Consider the following 20916-nt stretch of genomic DNA (forward strand, 5'->3'; position numbering starts at 1 on the left):
TTATGAAGTCCTAGAATTGTGATCCAATTTCCCAAATGTATAGCTCTTCATAGCACATATCATTAATACTAATCTCTTTTCTGTTTTTCTCTTTTTTTCCAACACTACTTTTCTCTTTTCCTCATTTTTGTCATCCATTTTAAATTTATTTTACTTTTATGTGTTGCATATAGCTTTATTAGCAACCTTACATTTTTTCTGGAACCATTCGAGTTTACACAAGTAGCAAGTAGTAATTTACACCGTAACCATTAGTGCATAGTCTGTTGTCTACAACCTTGAAGTCTAGCCCCCTTGTCTTTGAAATAACATAGACTGGGACCTGTGGCAATCAACTCTGCGAAGACTTGTGTTTGACATGCCTGCAAAGTCCTTTGTTAGCTGATATCCTCAGTAACTCTTCTTTGATGCTAAAGCATCCTAGCATTCCCCTATTTTCATTTAACTATTTTGCACTGTTTCTTCAGTTGACACTGACCCATATGTGAGAAAGACCCCAGCCATAGCTCTACTCTCTTAAAATATCCATAAGCAAGAGTCAATAGTCAACAGAAAATATTGGCAAGAATTTTATAGAAACTCAATAGTGATGAGCTTGTTTTAAAATGAAAATGTTAAATATGTCATTCTCATACATTTTTAATTATCCTACCGTAATACAATTACTCATTTTGGCTGCTGCTTCTAATTAAAATTATCTTAAACCACTCCAATAGAATTAGGGAAATGAAGGGAAAATGTGGGTAAAGAAAAAAGTAAATCCACCACTTGAATGATGAGGTTTAAAGACTGGAACAGAACTTTCAGGATCTTCATTGTTCATAGCTACAGGCTCCAACTTGGAATTGGCCATAGACACCCACTCTGAGAAGTTTGGGAATAAGAAAAGAGAAAATACATTAAGAACTAAAACTGTAAGGACCCATACTGGCTTCTTAAAGGAAGTTTTGCTGAGAATTTTAATCTTCAAAGCCTAACTCTCATTCACATTCAAAAGATATATACATGAGGATGGAAACTGTCCGGAAAATGAATAGCCTCTGCACGTGGAAATTATGATTCCGTAAAGGCACTTTTCAGTAACCAGGAATTATTTTGCAACTAAAATATGAGGCAGAAATTTGATGTGGATAAATATTGAAAAGTCTGCACAGTAGTTTTATCTGAACTATCTAAAACTCCATGATTTGAAAATTGGAATAGAAAACAGATTATACATTTTACCAGCTCTTGTGTCATTTAACTGGTCTTGAAACACTGTGGGAGGAAAATAGCCTACATTAAAGGATTCTTTGCTTTTACTCCTACAAAATCTAGGACTTTAAAAATGAATATTTTAAGCACTTTAAATTCCTAACTACATGGGCTTGCTTAAATAAATACTAGCAAATTCATACAGTAGAAAGTCCTCCTGCCATTAAAAGTGACTATCTACACTTACTGAGAGAGTGATATCTTCCACATATATAAGAAAAAAAAGTCATTAGGAATGAACATGTCTATCAAGATTCATTTTAAATATAGGGAGGAGGAGGGAGGAAGATGGCAAGGTTGTGAAAGAGTGAATGAATGAATGAATGAATTATAGAAAGCTATATGCTTCTGCACAGCTTTGAGACTGAGATGGGGAGCTGATTTTCTCCCTTTTGTACCTTATTTACATTTCTATTTGAAATGTAACTGTTTTAATTTTATACTGAGCAAGGACAATGGTATTACTTTAATATTGAGAAAAAACTAGACTATGCGGCGTTTGGTTTATTTATTTTTAAGGTTTGGTCTTATCACTGGGGAAAAATGCAGACCCAGATAACGGTCATACCCATCTGTAAAACATAAACAATTAAGTGATAGAGTTTATTCAAGAGATATTAATTACAGTGTTTTCAAAGGAAACTTAGGGACAATCTCCCTAGACATGTACCTGCTTGTGTGTCAGTTTGGCTTAAATCTTTGGTTTAAACAACAACAACAAAAAAGTACCACAGTGATGATCTTCTGTATTTAAAATCAAAAGCTCTAGAATAAACATAGAGGCTATAATTCTGATTTTAACAAAAAATGCTCAGAAGATTTGAAGTTATCATATAACTAGAAATAATATTTCTTCAACTGCTCTTAAACTTTCCATGTTTTCCTGCTTTCTATAACTATGATCTATTTCATAATCACATTAATTGCATCGAGGAGGGCGAGTGAGATGGAGAACTTATTTAAATTTTCATTTCTAATGGTTTCTACTCTTCTTTTCCTTTACTCACAGAATGTTTACACAGTTAGCTTTCCTAAGCCTGGTTTTGTGGAGCTCTCCCCTGTGCCAATTGATGTAGGAACAGAAATCAACCTGTCATTCAGCACCAAGAATGAGTCCGGCATCATTCTTTTGGGAAGTGGAGGGACACCAGCACCACCTAGGAGAAAACGAAGGCAGACTGGACAGGTACCGTCACACCTAGCTGATAATGCATTTTCCGTAATGCTTATATAAAGCAGTTAACTTACTTTTATATTTTTAGTCTTGTGTCATTTATTTCTGCTCTCATCTTGGCTAGCAAGGACTGAACATTCCATTTTTCCATGCTGGCCTCCTATTCCACTCGCACCATCTCCCCAGGACAATTGTCTTCTCTAGGATGTTCCTGTTGATCAATTGCAGGTGCAAAGTCACCCTCATATTTGCACCTATATTTCCTATGGGTTTAACATATGCATATGTAAAGAGGACAGCTTAAAATATATTCGCATTATCTTAATTTCTACTGTCTCCATGTCCGACTCCTTACCAAATCTGTAGACAGTCAACTTCGGTCCCTTAAATTTAAATGTAAATTCCTCTAAGATCATTTTCCCAGTTGCACGAGCTGAAGTAATAGTCTTTTGGGCCTGATTCATCCCATCCTCTCTGGATACAAAGAAGGGCAGAAAATGGATCTGGGAGAAAGAAAGTAGAACACAACCAACACAGACAGGGACAATTGTATCCCAATAGCATTCAAGGATGTTAAAGCCTAAAGAATATCAACCAGCCGGGTGTAGTGGCCCATGTCTGTAATCCCAGCACTTTGGCAGGTTGAAGCAGGAGGATCGCTTGAGCCCAGGAGTTTGAAACTAGGCTGGGCAGTATGATAAGACCCTGTCTCTACAAAAAATTTTTAAAAATTAACTGGGCGTGGTCGCGCACGACTGTGGTCCCAGCTATTCAGGACTGCTATTCAGCTGTTCACGCCACCACACTCTAGCCTGGATGACAGAGTGAGACTCTGTCTCAAAAATTTTTTTTAAAAAGAGTATCAATTTTGCAAGGACATAAACTTTAATATTTATATCCCCTGTCCATTTGATTCTGTTAAAAGCAATCCGTCAACTGCCCAGATTTAAGCATCATACCTCTTATTGCCTTGGTATTCTTTAATATCTTCAATCACATTTTTTAAAATGTAATTTTCCATTTAATCTAGTTTTTCTCAATGAAAGGGTTCATAGGAATTATTTTGTCTGCCATGACCAAAAGGACACAATGCTTTACAAATATATCCTTAAGTATGCACATACCCTTGTAAACCAGATCATGTTATTTGTGATTACATGTTTTAAAAATCAATTTTAGTATGTAACATTTAGTGATCAATCATATTATGTAACAAATCTTATTTATTTTTCTAAAAAATACAAAGCCCACACAAAATATTCACAAATAGAACCCAAAGATGTATAACCACGAGTAACTTGGATTATTTCAGGAATGCAGAAGTGGTTTAATATTAGAAAATCAAAATACTGGCCAGGCACAGTGGCTCACGTCTGTAATCCCAGCACTTTGGGAGGCCGAGGTGGGTAGATCACAAGGTCAGGATTTCGAGGCCAGCCTGGTCAACATAGTGAAACCCTATCTAATTTGTATACTAAAAATACAAAAAATTAGCCGGGCGTGGTGGCAGGCGCCTGTAATCCCAGCTACTTGGGAGGCTGAGGCAGGAGAATTGCTTGAACCTAGGAGGCCGAGGTTGCAGTGAGCCGAGATTGCGCCATGGCACTCCAGCCGGCGCTACAATGCGAGACTCCGACTTGAAAAAAAAAGAAAAAGAAAAAAAAAGAAAATCTAAAAATAATATAATCTTGTCAATAGTAAAAACATTTGGTAAAATTTAACAGTCATTCACGATTTAAAAAAATACTTAAGTAAACTAAGAGGAAGGAACTTCCTTAGCCATCTATAAAAAAAAAACTATAACAAGTATTCCTGATTTAAAAAAAAGACATTATAAACATTTGCTATAAAATCAAGCCCAAGAAACAGATGACTATTTTAACTGCACTGATCTTAGCTAGCATAGTAAGAAAAGAACAAGTAAATATAGCACAAGAACAAGAATAAGAACAAATATATAATTTAAGAATCATTATAACAAAATAGACATAAAGCCCATATGGAGAAAATGATAAAATTTCATTGAATGATACCAAAGTATTCCTCAATGATTATAGTCAATAAATTGGTATCGTCAACATGTTAATGAAGATATTAAAGTCTCAATATTAAAAATATGTCATTTCTCCCCAAAATGATATGTAGATTCAATTATAATAAAAAATCACCTTATTTTTCTGTGAATCATGACAGCTTATTCTAAAATTTATATCAAAGATGAAATTCCTAGAATAGAAGAATAGCATAGTTGGGGCTGTTCCACCAGATATCAGCACATTAGAAGGTAAAGTTTTGTATTGTGGAACTATCATGTTAATTCATGTATAACTGTGCAAATAGGAAAGAATTGAGAACCCTGAAAATACACAAGCATAGATGGAAACAACATTTGACAATAAGTGGCATTGCATTTCATTTAAAAAGGACAAGAGTGAACTGTTCAGTGAATGATTTCAGGGCAATTGGTTATTCATATGGAAAAGATGAAACTAAATTTCTTTTTCATATCAAACCAAAAAATAAATTCACAATAAATTAAAGTCTTAAATATGGAAGGACAAAAATCTTTAAAATTCTTAGAAGAAAATATACCAGGATTAACTTTTGACCTTCGGGAAAAGAACACTTGATTGAACAAAACAAGATTATAAGTGGAACTGCATTAAAATTAAACTCTTTGGTCATCAAACAACACAAAACACACGCCTCAGTCTGGAAATGTACAGTATGTATAATCTACAGGGAATACAGTCCTTGTCCCCAAAAGGGGAAAAGCTCACTGTAGTTTATAATGGGATATCGAAACCATACTGGTTGCTATAGTATTAGAAAGAACAATATTGGAAAGATGTGAATCAAAGAGTGCCCTTGATCACTGCTGGTAGAAAAAGTAAATTTCTAAAGCCACTTTGGAAAACAATTTGGCACTATCTTCTGAAGTTGAACATGTGCATACTCTCTACAAGCCAGCAACTCCACTCCTGGGTACAGACCCAGATTTTTGCACATGTGCATAATAAGACATGTACAAGAATGTTTATAGAAGTATTCTTTATAATAGCAGAGAAATGAGAAACAACCCAAATGTTCATCAGCTGGAGAACAGAGAGGCAAACTGTGGCACTTTTGCATAACGGGATATCAAGCAATAAGAAAAAGGAATAAATTATAACTAAATATAACAACATAATAAATAGAAAATAAATAAAAATGAAAAATGTGCTATATGGTACCATTTTTGTAGATTTCTCATACAAGTAGCACTAAACAACATATTGTTTACAGACACATGTGAATTTCAAAAATATTTTTTAAAAGTAAGGTAATGATAAACGTAAAATCCACATTTGTGGTTACCTCTGAGGTGGAGAAGCAAGGAGATGGTATTAGAAAGAAACTCAAAAGAGATGCAATGGTATTGTTTTTGAAATTTGGTGGTAGATTTACAGGTATTCATTTTATTATACAGTGTTAACGCAGCTTCACCATTTACATGTATATCACTCATATTGTGAAGAATATATCAAATAGTCATAATAAAAATATTTTTGAAGAGTAGAGGGAGAAAAGTGTTATTTTATTTCATTTCTTACTACACATAATAAGCGCTAAATAAGTGTAAAATACAAATGCCCTCGTAAATTTTTTTGTTTATCTTGAAAAATAAACTTTTTTCTCATATTGCAAATGATAAGCTAGTTATTATAAGAATACCAGATCAAATATTCTGAAATAGATTTCCACTAAAGGATACCTGATTCCTTCATCATTGCCAGATATTTAAACACTGCCTACTGGCTCCAAATTTCTCCTCTTCAAGACAAAAGAAATGAATGTGAATCACCAGCTTTCAGGATAGTGCTTAAAATAAAACAGATTCCTATTAAAACAGTTACAATAAGAAAACACTAAGTAGTATAGTATAAAGTAAGTTAAAATGACATTTTAATGTTTTAACATTTTAATAACTCATATCTAGTTTATAAAATATCATAGTATATGCTATCTGAAGGAGGAACCAATGTTAAATAGTGTAAGTCTGTTAGACATAATTAGATTTAGATTCAGTGCTGGTTAAATTGACAAGTTTTATATTTCAAAGCTAACAGTTTTGATACCCATAGAGTTATTTGTGATTCCTTTCTGCTAAATGGGTTTGATATGTCAAACCATCCATGAGCTAAGGAATTTTTAATTGAGTGAGTAGTTTGTGATTTCTCTTTGACAGATGGTGAGCACTTATCCAGATCCTCAAAATGTTTTGTGGTGGACACGTAACTACATACATGATTTAGTAAATTATTGGAACATGATGATGTTTGATGGAAACTGTCTCTACCACCATAGATGACTCATGGAGAACTGAGCCATCACTGTGTGGCAGGTGCCCCCGTACTCCACAAGAAAGGGAGAGCACGTGGCATCAGCTCTAGGGACAAGGACTGCATTCAGGCTCCCTGGGGTTCATGATGGGATATCAAAACCACACTGGTTGCTATAGTAACAGTAGCAAGAAGAAAGCAGGCATGTTTGTGGATGAAAAATTATCTTCCTTCTTTCTAAATGTGGGAGGCAGGTTACATGTTTGTGATAGCAATCTATTCTACCAGCTCAGAGAACAAATTGAAGTCTAAATACTCAGAATGCCACAAGGTTGAGAGTCAGGCCTGATTCTCAGAAGCTAGCTGTCCACTTGTGAATATAAGGGAGAGGGATTTTGTTGACACCCTTTGTCTCCTGATGGGTTTTATAAGTTAGAGGACCAACGCAAGCACAGCTGTTACTTTCAGCATCACAAATCTGCTTTGCAGAGAACTGCTATATTAATATATCCACTTTCCAGATCATCTCACAAGCAAAAATGGTAAATGATTAGAAAGATATTTCCAGCTGTTTTCAAAATGGTTTGAGAAAATAAAGTCTTAATTTCTCAGGTAAGATCTCAGAGCAGACGAACCTGTGGTTCTGCCAGGGAATCTCGAAAGCTAAGCCATAAATGAGACTTCTGTTTAATCTTCAATAACCACTTGCTGTTGCAGGCCTATTATGCAATACTCCTCAACAGAGGCCGTCTGGAAGTGCATCTCTCCACAGGGGCACGAACAATGAGGAAAATTGTCGTCAGACCAGAGCCGAATCTGTTTCATGATGGAAGAGAACATTCCGTTCATGTAGAGCGAACTAGAGGGTAACAATAGCACTAAAATATTTATTATTGTAACTCGGGTGAACTTCCTTTGCTAGCATCGGTATCCATCAGTATCTGCCTGAACCTCTGTGTGTGTGGACCTACTATGCATTGCAAAAGGATACCGTAGCTTAATTCCCTCTTCTTTACTTTTCATACTTCCGGAACCTCATTTGCCTCAGCCCTTAGGAGTTCTACCCTTAACGTTTTTATTCGTGCAGTTATCTCCACCTTTGGAAAAACCAAATGCATTTTCTGAAGCTATAAATAAGAAAAATCCCTCCCTCTGCCCCTCTCAAATATTACCTCCTCAAATAAGGTACGCACACAGCAAAACACACAAATCAGCTCCACTGGAGCCAGCAGGCTTTGGAGGTTTTTATCTCATTCAGGTTCCAAAGCAGTTATGGCAGCTGCTTAGCTGTCACAGATACAGAGTGTGGCAGCAGCTGCAGGACCTACTGAGCCTATTAAGTGCATATCCTGTCCCTGTCACCCTTCCCAAGATTTGCAAGGTCCCTGCAGAGTGGCTTTCTGAGGGAACAGAATCAAGGGAGGGGAGGAAAATGACTGCTGCCCTGAGACTGGCCACCTTTCTACAAATCTACCAGAGCGCTTGCCCCCAGCCCTGGGCCAGGGAATTGGCTTTACTCATGCACAAACTGATGACTTTCTTTAGAATGCTGCAATACTTTATACTTACTTTATTAGGAAAGTCATCTGTATTTTTCATCAAAATATTGTATGACAACTCAGAGAGATAATTAGTTTAGAAGGACAATTAGAGAAAAAGGAAACAGAAGCCTAGAGACTTCAGGGGTTCAGACCTCCAAGCCAGCAATCCATTTATCAGACTGAAGACATAGAAAAGAACTGGAAATCCAATTTGATGAGGCCTCAAAACACAGAGGATACTTTTAAATGCAACGAGTATGAATATGTAGCAGTAGTTCAGCCAAGCCAATACCATCCTGCTGTGAAAGACCTACATTTACTAATTATCCTCTTGTGGAAAACATTTAGATAAGTAATAAAGATTTCTTACCTTCTAAGTAAATAACAAAGCTTTCCTCAGTTTTTATTATTATTATTATTATGTAGAGGATTAGGCTGTAGGATGAATTGATACAAAGCATTCATGCAGAATGGCTACTGAGATGTTTAGAAACCATGATTGAGACAAATGAGGGATCAATATTTGGACAAACTGAGAACTTTTACTAATCTAATAGCCAGATATTGTAGTCATGGTCTCTGAGGAGAAATGCGAACCGAATGCTCTCATTTGAATCGTAGAATGCTTTAGAATCCTGGTTTCACATGTCTTGTAGATTAGATGTTGGGCCCTTTGACAAACTTTCATCCTTTTCATTGTGGAAAGGACTTTTTAAAAGATTTAAACTTTAGCCGGGCGTGGTGGCTCACGCCTGTAATCCCAGCACTTTGGGAGGCCAAGGCAGGTGGACCATGAGGTCAGGAGTTCGAGACCAGCCTGGCCAATGTGGTGAAATCCCGTCTCTACTAAAAATGCAAAAACATTAGCCAGACCTGGTGGTGGGTGACTGTAATCACAGCTATTCTGGAGGCTGAGGCAGGAGAATTGCTTAAACCAGGGGGACAGAGGTTTCAGTGAGCTGAGATCGCAGCACTACACTCCAGCCTGGGCAACAGAGCAAGACTCCATCTCGGAAAAAAACAAAACAAAACAAAAACATTTAAACTTTAAGGAATTTCAATAAGTAACTGCAGATTTGAGAAATTAGTTGACCAAAATCACTCAAAATGTGTTATTTTGTTGAGAAAGAATTCTGGAATTCCCAAATGCATTACACTGTTGTACCGCTATGTCCTTTTAACAGGTTCTTCTTCAAGAGGGGCATTTTATTATGCCAACTTCACAGCTGTTGACCGTCAATCCAACTTTATTTGATTAAGCTCAGTATATAGCACATCACTGGAAACTAGTCATTTAGTTAATTGGCCATATAAACAAACAGTTTTGCCATTCATTGTTAATTACAGGATCATATATTAGACATATTAGTGTGTAGTCACTGAACTCTGTGCCAAAACAAGAATACATTTGCTACCATAACGGCTCATTCGGCACTCTAAGGTTAAAATGCAATCTACTCTTTAAGCAAGTGCCACATTAAACGGATTAACCAGAGATCGCAAGTGACCATGAGAACTTCACCCAGAAAAATTTTTAATGCTTTATATGCCTATTCTATGGCATGATTTGTGTCACATACTAGACAAAGATGATTTGTTTTAATTGTTCTGAATGTATGTAAGATCTGTAATAACATCCTTTCATCACAGATGAGAAAATATTAACTAACTTGCCCAAAATCATATACTACAAATAACAGGACCAGGTATTAAATGAGATATATTTGACTTAAATACCTCCATCTATGCACAGCCAATAGATTATTCTTATGTTTTTGTGTGACCATAAAGGTTTATATTACTAAATGTTGATTATGATGTATGATTATTAATTTGGAGATATTTGCATTATCCCAACACTTTTCAGACTATGCATGTCAATCATCATTTCTTTTCCTAAAATTCTGGACAAAATGATAGCTTTAATACCGCCTCACAAAATAATTGGATTTTTACCAAATTAGGGGTCAAGCTTCTCAAGAAGCTCCTTCTCCCTTGTCCTCTGCCTCTCTTTACTCCTTCTCCCTCATTCTCTCTCCCTTCCACCCCTTCATCTGGAAAAATCTCCCTTCAGTCACTTTGGTATCTAATTTCTTGGCACTCCAGTGACCTCTGCCTCCTGTATCTGCTTTGTCCTCTGATCCTTCTCCTGGCGTCCGCCTTGGTGGCCAGCAGTTCTTACTGGACAAAAACATCAAACCCTAAGAGCCTGAAGTAGTTACTTAAGCAAACAGGACAATCAACTGAACTGAGTTTTTCTTCTGGGAAAGCTTTCTTCACATAGGTACAGAAATAGGCTAAAGGTCAAGAAGTAGGGTGAGATATTTTAGGAGTCATTTGGGGTTTCCAGAATGAGATAAAGATTTTAACACTGAAACCTAAATATTTTCTTTCTTAACATCCAAAGTATGTTCAAACAGAAAAAAGATTAGATTCTATTTATTATGTAAATTACAAACATCAGGACACTTATTTCTCTTAATATCTTCTTCCACATATGCAATCCAATTGATATGGTTTTAAAAAAAAATCTTAAACCCACATTCCAAACAAATAAGAAATAGGGTATAAGTAATCAAGTAATTATGAAACTCTAAGAATCAGCCATTGAAACTGTAAAAAAAAAAAAATAAAGCCGACCTATTACAATACTAAAGTAATACAAAGTTTAATGTACCTTTTTGCACATAGTAGGCCTCAGTAAAAAGCTGTTAAATAAATACTTTTTAAAAATGGAAAACACACCAGAATCATAATGGACATATTGGCAATGTCCTTCTCAATAAAAACTAAATAAATTATCTAGATTTGATGTTCCTAAAAGGTAAAATAGGAGCAGGATTTAGCTATAGTTTTCTAGCAATGCCCTTATTAAGTAATACAGCCTCAGGGCAATCCCTTAATTAATATTTTCTGCTGTTTGAAGTAGGTATTTTTATCTCCATTTTATAAATGAATGAAATGGACCTGAGCATGATTAAATAACTTGCCCAAGGTCACACAGCTAGTAAGCTTCCACACTAGTACTTAATTCCAGTATGTTCTTCCTGAAAGCCCACACTCATTCTCCATCACCACCCTGTGAACTCGTTTAAAAAAAAAAAAGGGTTACTATGATGGTCCTTGTGGCAGAACCACACTACAGAGAGAGGCTACACCAGAAAGAGGAAGGCCTCTAGCTTTTTAAAATTCTAATCAAGAACAGAGATTTACTTTCCTTGGACAATCTTTAATAGAGGCTTATATCCCTCATTAAAACCCTTAGGAGCCCTGTGATACCATGTTGCTAAGAGGCTGCTTTCAGCTAAAGGGGAAAAAGAGTGTAGGGGAGGGGCTTCTCAGTGAGTCACACATACCCGGAAGTGAGTGGTTTTTCTGAAATTCTCGTCTCAGAAAACCACCGACACTCTTAGCAAGGAAGCTGAACCTCCTGGGTTTTGCCAACACATTTTTCCATAGTTTGGTAAAGAAAGAAACCTCGAAAGTATGTCAATTCCCCCTATTTTCTCTTTGAAACTAAATTTTACCGGTCTCTTCTTCACCCCCTTAACAGTGACATTTTGAGCCACAGTGAAATCCATTTTTTGTCCCTTTCTCTTACTTTTGAATTATCTTACTTGTAAAGTGCCAATTCAGAGCATCTTTACCCTGGCTTATTGTTTTTTCCAGTTCTACATGTGGTTTTTCTTCTTTATAAAATCAAGTAAGAGGGCACTTTAGGACTGAGTTTCCACCCAAGTACTTGGGTTTTCTCTCCAGATATGAAGTAAGTTTTCAGTAATCCATTCATGATCCCCGGGCTAGTGACTAATGCTTATGACTAATAGCACCATGATGACTGTTAAGACCGAAACTCAAAACTTGCTTCCGGAACAAAAGAGAAAATGCCTTTGGTCATTTTCATCAGAACTCTTTGTCTCCTTCTGATTCTTGGCCCAGGGATCCAAGGATTGTTGTAAATAAGTAGCATGAGGTTCTCAATTAGCAGTGTTATCTCTCATAAGCAAATTAGGGAAATTAATGAAACAGCCACTAAGGAAAATCATTGCAAGAAACAATTAGCAGGGTGTCCTTGCCTGCCTCTTCTATTCAAAAGCCATCAGCTACATTCTTTATAAAATGTGCTTTAAGTGTTTGCTGTTGATTCCTGCAATCTAAGCTCTCAGGAGCATGGTTTGTTCCCTAGCAAGAAGATAATAGCCAGCACAACCCAAGAAAAACCCCATGCTATGCTAAACCCGCCGATCCTTATACAGTTAGACATTACTGCACACTGCAGAAGCCTCAGTTCTCACAGGCTCGTGTGTTGGGCTGCACAGCGCTGTTGTCAGCTCTACCAGAGGCAAATGTTGTAGTGCGCCATGACCTGGTTTCAGTAAACTTTCAGGAAGAGTGAACGAGGGAGTCATGGGATGAGGTCCTGAGAACAGCGTTTGCTTAGTGTAGAATTCCTAACCATCCAATTTTGGCTCCCTTAAAAGCTATGATTGAGAGGGGTGAAGGGTGGCAGGAAAGAATTTGATTTCCAACTGTATTGAATGAGATGGGATTTATACTTGTTTATTTTTAATATTTATCAGCATCTTTACAGTTCAAGTCGATGAAAACAGAAGATACATGCAAAACCTGACAGTTGAACAACCTATTGAAGTTAAAAAGCTTTTCGTTGGGGGTGCTCCGCCTGAATTTCAACCTTCCCCACTCAGAAATATTCCTCCTTTTGAAGGCTGTGTATGGAATCTTGTTATTAACTCTGTGTAAGTGGATCTCCTCATTACTACTACTAATTTTTTATTTTTATTTTTATTTCTTGGTATCGGGGTCCCAATGCATCTTCATTGTCTACAGCTATGCAAGGGAGAAGGGAAACAACGAGGATCTTCAATTTAGACTGAGAAAAGCACACTAATGGACTTAAAAAGGCATGCGGGGGATCGGGCTTAATTGTAAGGAAGCAAAAAAATGAAAAAAAAATCTTATTTTATTACATTCTATTAGCCCCATGGACTTTGCAAGGCCTGTATCCTTCAAAAACGCTGACATTGGTCGCTGTGCCCATCAGAAACTCCGTGAAGATGAAGATGGAGCAGCTCCAGCTGAAATAGTTATCCAGCCTGAGCCAGTTCCCACCCCAGCCTTTCCTACGCCCACCGCAGTTCTGACACATGTAAGTGTTTATATTATCCCCATTGCTTTCTAATTTTTACCCAGTATTCTGAGTCATTTCAGAAGGAAGATTATTCAGGATATCTAGTATGCTCTGATATTAGAATTGAAAGAAATATAACCTGTCTGTCAAAACCTATTCTTACATCTTCGTTGAATGACTTACCTGTATTTCCTCCTTCAATTTTGTTTACAAAACAGTACATTTTCAGTTGAAATGTTGGAAAACACAGAAATATCCAGAATCACAAATAAAAGACACCTATAATACCATGACAGAGGCAACCATGTTGGTTTTCAGGCCCTTTTATCTGCACAGTAGATGTCCTACCTTGTATACAATTTGGTGTCCTGTTTTTAGAAACTAGTAATACACCACTAAAACTGTTTCTAGGCCAGGCGCAGTGGCTCACACCTGTAATCCTAGCACTTTGGGAGGCCAAGGCAGGCAGATTGCCTGAGCTCAGGAGTTCGAGACGAGCCTGGGCAACCATGGTGAAACCCCATCTCTTCTAAAATACAAAAAAATAGCCTGGCATGGCAGTGTGTGCCTGTAGTCCCAGCCACTCAGGAGGCTGAGGCAGGAGAATCGCTTGAACCCGGGAGGCGGAGGTTGCAGTGAGCTGAGATCACGCCACTGTACTCCAGCCTGGGCAACAGAGTGAGACTCTGTCTCCAAAAAATAAAAATAAATAAATAAATAAAAACTGTATCTAAACATCATATAAATGTGTATGTCTAATATGATTTTATGTTAAGTATATATACACAAAGAGACACACAACTATTTTATAGTATTGGAGGTCATATAGCCTTGATTAGAGCATCGGCTCAAGTCAGACTGCTGGTGTTCAAATCCCAGCACTGTAATCAACCATCTGTGTGAATTTGGGAAAGCTACCTATCCAATCTATTTCTCAGTTTCCCATCTAAGTACTAACCAGGCCCAACCCTGCTTAGCTTTCGTGATCAGAAAAGATCGGATGCTTTCAGGGTGGTTTGGCCGTAGACTATTTCTGTTTCCTTATCTGTCAAATGAGGATATTAACAGCACAGACATCAAAGACTTTGTATCAGAGTTTTAAAAGATAATGTTTGTTAAATGACTCACATATACTGAACGTTTAATAAATGGCATAAGTACTATATAGTAATGATAATAATGAGTACTTTCACCAGCCCAGGGCTAAACAATTTTCATTCAATATTATATGTAATTCTCATAACGGCTCTGTAAAATATAGTCTTTCTACTTTTAGTCAAGTTAATAAGAATTAGCTATCTTAAGCAACCAACCCACTCACACCACTAGTAAAAGTCAGAGTAAGAATTTTATTCTAGCGAGTCAGACTCCAGAGTCTGACTCCTTGTCTCTGGAACACTCTGCCTTTCCCATTTATTCTACTTTTAATAGACCATGGTAGGCTATTGAGAGTGTTTCCACCTTTTCACTATTAGAAACTATACTCTGATGAGCTCCTCTATGCATCAAACTTTTTCATTATTTCCAGTGATTCTTAAAATAGATAAGTAGTTAGGAAATTATAAGGCCAAAAGATGAATACGTCTAAGGTGTTCAATACACATACCTGAATTGTTTCTTCCACAGGCTATGCTAATTTACATTCTTATCACTGATACAACAAAGATGGTCACGGTCACTACACTCTTTACAGCTCATGTGTTGTGGTTCTATTCCATACCAGTAATGGGCGGGAAATGTTGTCTTGAGTTCAGATCTTGAAAACTCTTGAATATCTCATTCTCTTCCTTAGTGTCCACGATGGAATTGGTTGAGCAATGTGCTCCTTGCACTAGAAATAGTTATTCAATGAGAGGCCAAATAACCATCATTCAAGAAAACTGGTTATTTACTCCAAGCATCCTTTCATCCTTTGTAAAATAGGGATATTTCATCTATCTTGCCTACAACATAGAGTTATTATGAAAAATCAAGTGGGATAATGTATGTGGAAGTTATTTGAAAACTGGAAAAAGCATACCCACATAGACACTCTGAAGAATCCCTGCATTTAGTGAATAACTACTATGTGTCCAGTACTCTGCCAGGCATTTCATATCTGTTATTTCATTTGATTCCCACCCTATTAATTGTTTTATTTACATTTATTTATATTGCTGGAAGTATTATATTTCACAAAGGAAAATACCTAAGATCACACAACTAGCAAGTGGAAAGCTGTCAGTCATGTGGGGGTTAGTTCCAGGAGTTGATTTCATCCTAAAGCATTCCTGAGATCTGCCACATGGATTTCAGAATGTTTCCTCAGCTCTTTCATAATTCAGCCACAGGCTAGATCTTTGCTTAGCAAAGGTAAGGTTAATGATCCTCCTGTTCACCCTTATATACCTGAAAATCATATGTTTCTCAGACTCATAAATGCATTTTCAGTTGAAGAATTAGAAAACATCATGAGTTGAATAAACTTTTTTGACCTTGGATCCTAATGTCCACTTATAAAAATGTTTCTAAGAGAAAACAGAGCCTAATTTCTAAATGACTAATTTAAAATTATAAACTAAAATTGGCAAGAGCCCTAAAGATCATCTGGTCCAATCACCATCTTAATGCCTGGGTTCCTTTTATATGATACTTACAGCCTTTGCTTGAACATTTCATTGACAAGATTTTCCAGTGTTATGACAAGGCAGGCTCGAGTTGTTAGAAAGCCATTGGGTACATTAAGTTAAAACTGAGTCCCTAAAACTTCTATGTAATGATTGTTATTTCTATAGGCAAACACATTACATTTATGTGTCCTCTGTCTAACATCCCTTCAAGAATTTGAAAATAGCTAAGTCTTCTCCTTCCCTAGGCTAACCACTTCCCTAGCTTAGGTATTCTTTGTATTATCTCATTTCTAATTGCTATCCCTTCCATGATCAGTATTCTTAAATTTAAAATATTCCCTTCATAATATGGCACCTACTGCTCAAAAGGAAGTCACCAGCTCAGGGGAAAGTGTGACCCCTCCCTCCCTTAAATGTTACCATATTTCTATTAATGCACCTAAGAATGTTTTAATGTTTTTAATAGATATATCATGCTACTAATTCCAAATCGGGTACCATATTCAATCAAGCAGAACCTCATGGACCTTCTTATCTACCACTAGAACATCCTCCAGGCAGGTCTCTCAGCCTGTGCTGGTTTGGATTTTTAGGGATAACCCTGCCAGCCTCCATGGATCACCTTACTTTTCTAAGTACTTACACAAACTTCATTTTATAGGGCCTCTCAAGCACATTTTTCTGTGGTATTTAGAGATCACACTTTTTCCTTTTTTCTCAAAATAAAGATACTTGCCCATCTGGGAATGGAGATTTTTACTCATTTAAGGTTCTTTTTTTTTTTTTTATAACCTTCTGTTCTAATTTCGATTTCCATTTCCTCTCAGCAGTGTATGTTTTAACTTTTCCGAAAACAGAGCATTCCACTTAGTAGATGAGACAGAAGCAAAAAGTTGAGTAGCACTCCAAATTGGTTGGTTTAGAAAGAATCACAGAACATTAGAGCTAGAAGACACCCTAAAGATTCCAACTCTTAACTTGCACATGAGGAAAGAAAGCCCTCAAACTTACAGCATGGCCCAGGGGGTTACACACATGAGCGATAGTTGGCACTAAAACCCAGATATCTAAATTCCAACTGCTATTTCCCCTTCTTTTTTTTTTGAGATGGAGTCTCACTCTTGTTGCCCAGGCTGGAGTGTAATGTCACAATCTTCGTTTCACTGCAACCTCCACCTCCTGGGTTCAAGCAATTCTCCTGCTTCAGCCTCCCAAGTAGCTGCGATTACGGGCATGCACCACCACTCCTGGCTAATTTTGTATTTTTAGTAGAGACAGGATTTCTCCATGTTGGTCAGGCTGGTCTCGAACTCCCAACTTCAGGTGATCTGCCCACCTCAGCCTCCCAAAGTGCTGGGATTACAGGCATGAGACACTGCGCCTGGCCTATTTCCCCTTCTTTTGCACATTATAATTAGTTATGACTGTGTGGTCAGAATTAGATTTTTTAGAACTTTCCATCTCTATTAATTGTATTATATTTTAGAGTTCAGATCATGGAGCCACACATATCTTCTGTTTTAATTTGATTCCTTTCTTATGTTCTTTTTGTGTGTGTAGGGGGGAAAGGGTGTCTTCTTTGTAAAGGTTACTAAAAGTTAAAAGTTTTACAATTTATTTTATAACAAATATTTATTAAGCACCTACTAAGTGCAAAGATGAATACGATACTATCATTGCTAGTCAGAGAAAAAGGGGGAGAGTTGCTTTTTCTGCCATAGCCCTCCCACTTTTATTCCATGAATTCTGGCAGGTTACTTGTCCTTTCTAAATGTAAAATAATTAACAGACAAATAAGGATAATAATATCTTCCTTCTAGGATTACTGTTATGAGGGAATAAGTTATACATTTTATGCAAAGCACCCAGCACCATGCCTGGCTCAAAGTAACATTCCACCTCTTTGTTTATTCTTTTGTTAGTTTAACTTCTGTGTTTCTTTAACTTAATTATTCTAGTTAGTTTAACTTTTCACATTTTTAGGGTGGGTGGCAGGTGCTGGAAAAAAGGGATGTGGTGAGTATTCAATTTTTAAGCAATTCCAAACCCTTTTATTGGTTTGATATGTAATGATATATACATTGTAATGATGTGGTTATTAAATAAGTCCTCTATAATTTTCAGTTCTCACCATTTTCCATTTTTGTATCGGAATTTAGATTCTTTATTTTTTTTTCTTGCTCTGTCGCCCAGGCTGGTGTGCAGTGGCGCAATCATGGCTCACTGCAGCCTCAACCTCCCAGGCTCAGGCGATCCCCATGCCTCAGCCTCCTGAGTAGCTGGGACTACAGGTGCATTCCACCATGCCCGGCTAATTTTTGTATTTTTAATAGAGATGGGATTTCGCCATGTTGGCCAGACTGGTCTCGAACTCTTGGGAAGTGATCCACCTGCCTCAGCCTGCCAAAGTGTTGAGATTACAGGCATAAGCCACCACGCCTGGCCCAGAATTTAGCTTTTTTAAGAGTTATTTAAGAACTGAGACTTAAAAGTTAACTCCTGAAGTGAGAACTGCCTACTTATGAGCTCCATATTTGTGCTAGCACAGTTGACAGAAAAGATCTCCTATTCTCAGTGCCCTTCTTTTTCTTCTTTACACCCTTCACACCCAATCCTGCCAGCAACTTACAGCACGAGGACAACATTAACTATACTACAGGGCAATGTAAGGGTGTCTTGAGAAAGCCCTGCCCTGTGAAATGGATTATGTCAATCTTATGATTAATTCATGTTGAACACGCTAGATTAAAGAGCATTTCATGCATATTATCTCATTTGATATTATGGTAGCTTGTCTTCTCTTTATACTTCTGTCTTATTCTTTAGCCCATTGAGAGCTAGAGAAAACATTTCTACATGTTCTATTTGTGGATATTTTTCATGGAGGATGGCAGGAGGTAGAGGTAGATAAGAGGCTGAACTTCAAGTATTACAGAAATTTGTTGACATGTGGAAACGTGACAAGTTCTCTGCAAGTATGTGCACTGTTTAGACCAAGTCTTTTTAACAAGGATAGCCTGTGTGGATTTGTAGATAATGAGCTGGCTGCATTCTTTTACTTGAATTTTATTGAAGAGTTCAGCTGTGAACCTCACAGTTTAAAATGTGAAAACTAAGAAAAACAATACAAGTAGCCATGGAGAATTCTTGTACTGATGAGCTCTCTTTGGGATTTGGGGAAAAGAAGTGAGCAGAGAAGGAAAGAATAGAGGAAAGGAAAGTGATTTGCCTAGCAGCTTTAGTGCTACACCTTTAAGAGCTAAGTACAGTCAAGGCCAAAGGATAAACTGATTGGATACTGATATGTATTTAAAGAGAAAACATACATTTTCCACTTATCAAGGAATCCCTGTTTAGACATTAATGTATAAATATTACTGTAAATGCCCAAGACCCACCAAAAGAGCTTAAGTAAGTGCAGTGTTAACAATAATTCAGTTTCTCAATAAACATCTTGAGTAGGGCTTTTATATTTTATAAGATTAAAGTCAGTGCTATAAAAAGTATCTTCCACTTATTCATCCATAAAGAAAATCATGACAAATAAGCATCAGATGTGATTTTAGCCCACATTTATTAGAGAAATTATTGACTCATGAAAGAAGAAAATTATGCAATTTCTATGATGATTCATTGTTTGGTGCTTTCAAGAACAAACATGCCAGTTTTGATAAATGTAATATAAATCTCTGCTCAGGACCTAGGAAATTCAAGAGATGCTTATCAACGAATCATACGCACTCCTGAATCTAAGAACTCATTTCCAAATGTCAGCCACCAATCTGCAGTTAGAAAAGACTGTTGCTTTATTCTGACCTGAAGTTAAATGAGTGACAGTGTGAGGGTGAAAACGTTTTGGCCCCGTTACTCATTTGGTGCACTATCTACTTCCTTAAACAAGGCTTTGGGAAGCATGGCTTCCTCCATAATTATTCCCAACCACATCACTGCTCTAATCAACAGGTGCACCACCACGCAAGACTCCCCACCCAAGTCCTGTCTGCCTACAACTTGTAACCTGCCAAGCAAAGGCAAATGAAAAACAAGCATATCTGTCCTCCTTTCATACCCCATTTTCCCCATTATCTATTTCTAGTACTTTTAAAAGTCCCCACAAGGTGGCAGAATTGTAACACGTTGAGATTGATGAGCCTCTACTGAGACCGTGAATTTTTTTTTTATTATTATTATTGTTGCTTTAACACATTTGAGAGATTAGTGTGTCCAAAACAACACAGGTAAAGCATCACATCCATAGAGATGAGGACGCCTTCAAGTATACACTAGCTTAGAAAAGGATGATTCATCTTGCAATGACCATTCTTTAAAAGTTCCTTAAAATTACCTCATTAGATCTTTTCTCTTACCCTTTTTTCTTAGCTTAGATTTCAGTGGCAAGCAGTGTTGAAAACATCCTTAGTGGCAAGATCATTTTATTTCTGAGCAAAGCACAGGGCAGTTTCTATTCCATCTCACTTGTTCCCCCTTTAAAATGCTAGAAGGAAAAAAGAAGCTTGAGCAGCTGGATGAGCAGCTCCACCCACTGTGGGACGTGAGGCAGAAGGAAGAGAAGAGGAAGCAACACCGGGCAAAGCAATAAACTGGTGCTGCCCTGAACCCATCATGTTTTTTTCTTTTTGAGACAGGTTCTTGCTCTACTGTCCAGGCTGGAGTGCAGTGATGCAATCATAGCTCACTCTGACCTTGAACTCCTAGGATCAAGCGATTCTCCTGCCTTAGCCTCCCAAGTAGCTGGGGCTTTCAGCGTGCAACAACATGCCCGGCTAGTTTTTTATTTTTTTAATTTTTTTGTTGTTGTTGTTCTTTTGGAGAGACAGGGGGGCAGGGGTCCTCACTTTGTTGCCCA

At 37.2% G+C, this 20916-nt stretch overlaps 1 protein-coding gene and 2 long non-coding RNA genes across 8 annotated transcripts in view; 1 reads left to right on the forward strand and 2 right to left on the reverse strand.

Moving 5' to 3' along the window:
- The window catches only part of LAMA2 (laminin subunit alpha 2), a 652245-nt gene that overhangs the window by 614742 nt on the left and 16587 nt on the right, over positions 1–20916 (forward strand). For all 3 annotated transcript variants that reach the window (XM_054558144.2, XM_054558145.2, XM_054558146.2), the window contains 4 exons: positions 2264–2440; positions 7468–7616; positions 12872–13048; positions 13290–13458. In XM_054558144.2, coding sequence (XP_054414119.2) covers positions 2264–2440; positions 7468–7616; positions 12872–13048; positions 13290–13458 — 672 coding nt within the window. The remainder of the gene's footprint in view (positions 1–2263; positions 2441–7467; positions 7617–12871; positions 13049–13289; positions 13459–20916) is intronic.
- On the reverse strand, positions 2402–6377 carry LOC129060064 (uncharacterized). Its single transcript, XR_008526430.2, has 3 exons — positions 6183–6377; positions 2784–2931; positions 2402–2691 (listed from the first exon to the last, which is right to left on the reverse strand). It is a non-coding gene; the product is annotated as an uncharacterized LOC129060064 (long non-coding RNA).
- LOC129060063 (uncharacterized) overlaps positions 14926–20916 on the reverse strand; it is a 68233-nt gene continuing 62242 nt past the window's right edge. For all 4 annotated transcript variants that reach the window (XR_010140344.1, XR_010140342.1, XR_010140341.1 and 1 more), the window contains one exon: positions 14926–15271. This is a non-coding gene — a long non-coding RNA (uncharacterized LOC129060063). The remainder of the gene's footprint in view (positions 15272–20916) is intronic.

The sequence above is a fragment of the Pongo abelii genome, chromosome 5 (genome assembly GCF_028885655.2).
Source record: "Pongo abelii isolate AG06213 chromosome 5, NHGRI_mPonAbe1-v2.0_pri, whole genome shotgun sequence".
In the NCBI taxonomy this organism is placed as follows: Eukaryota; Metazoa; Chordata; class Mammalia; order Primates; family Hominidae; genus Pongo; species Pongo abelii.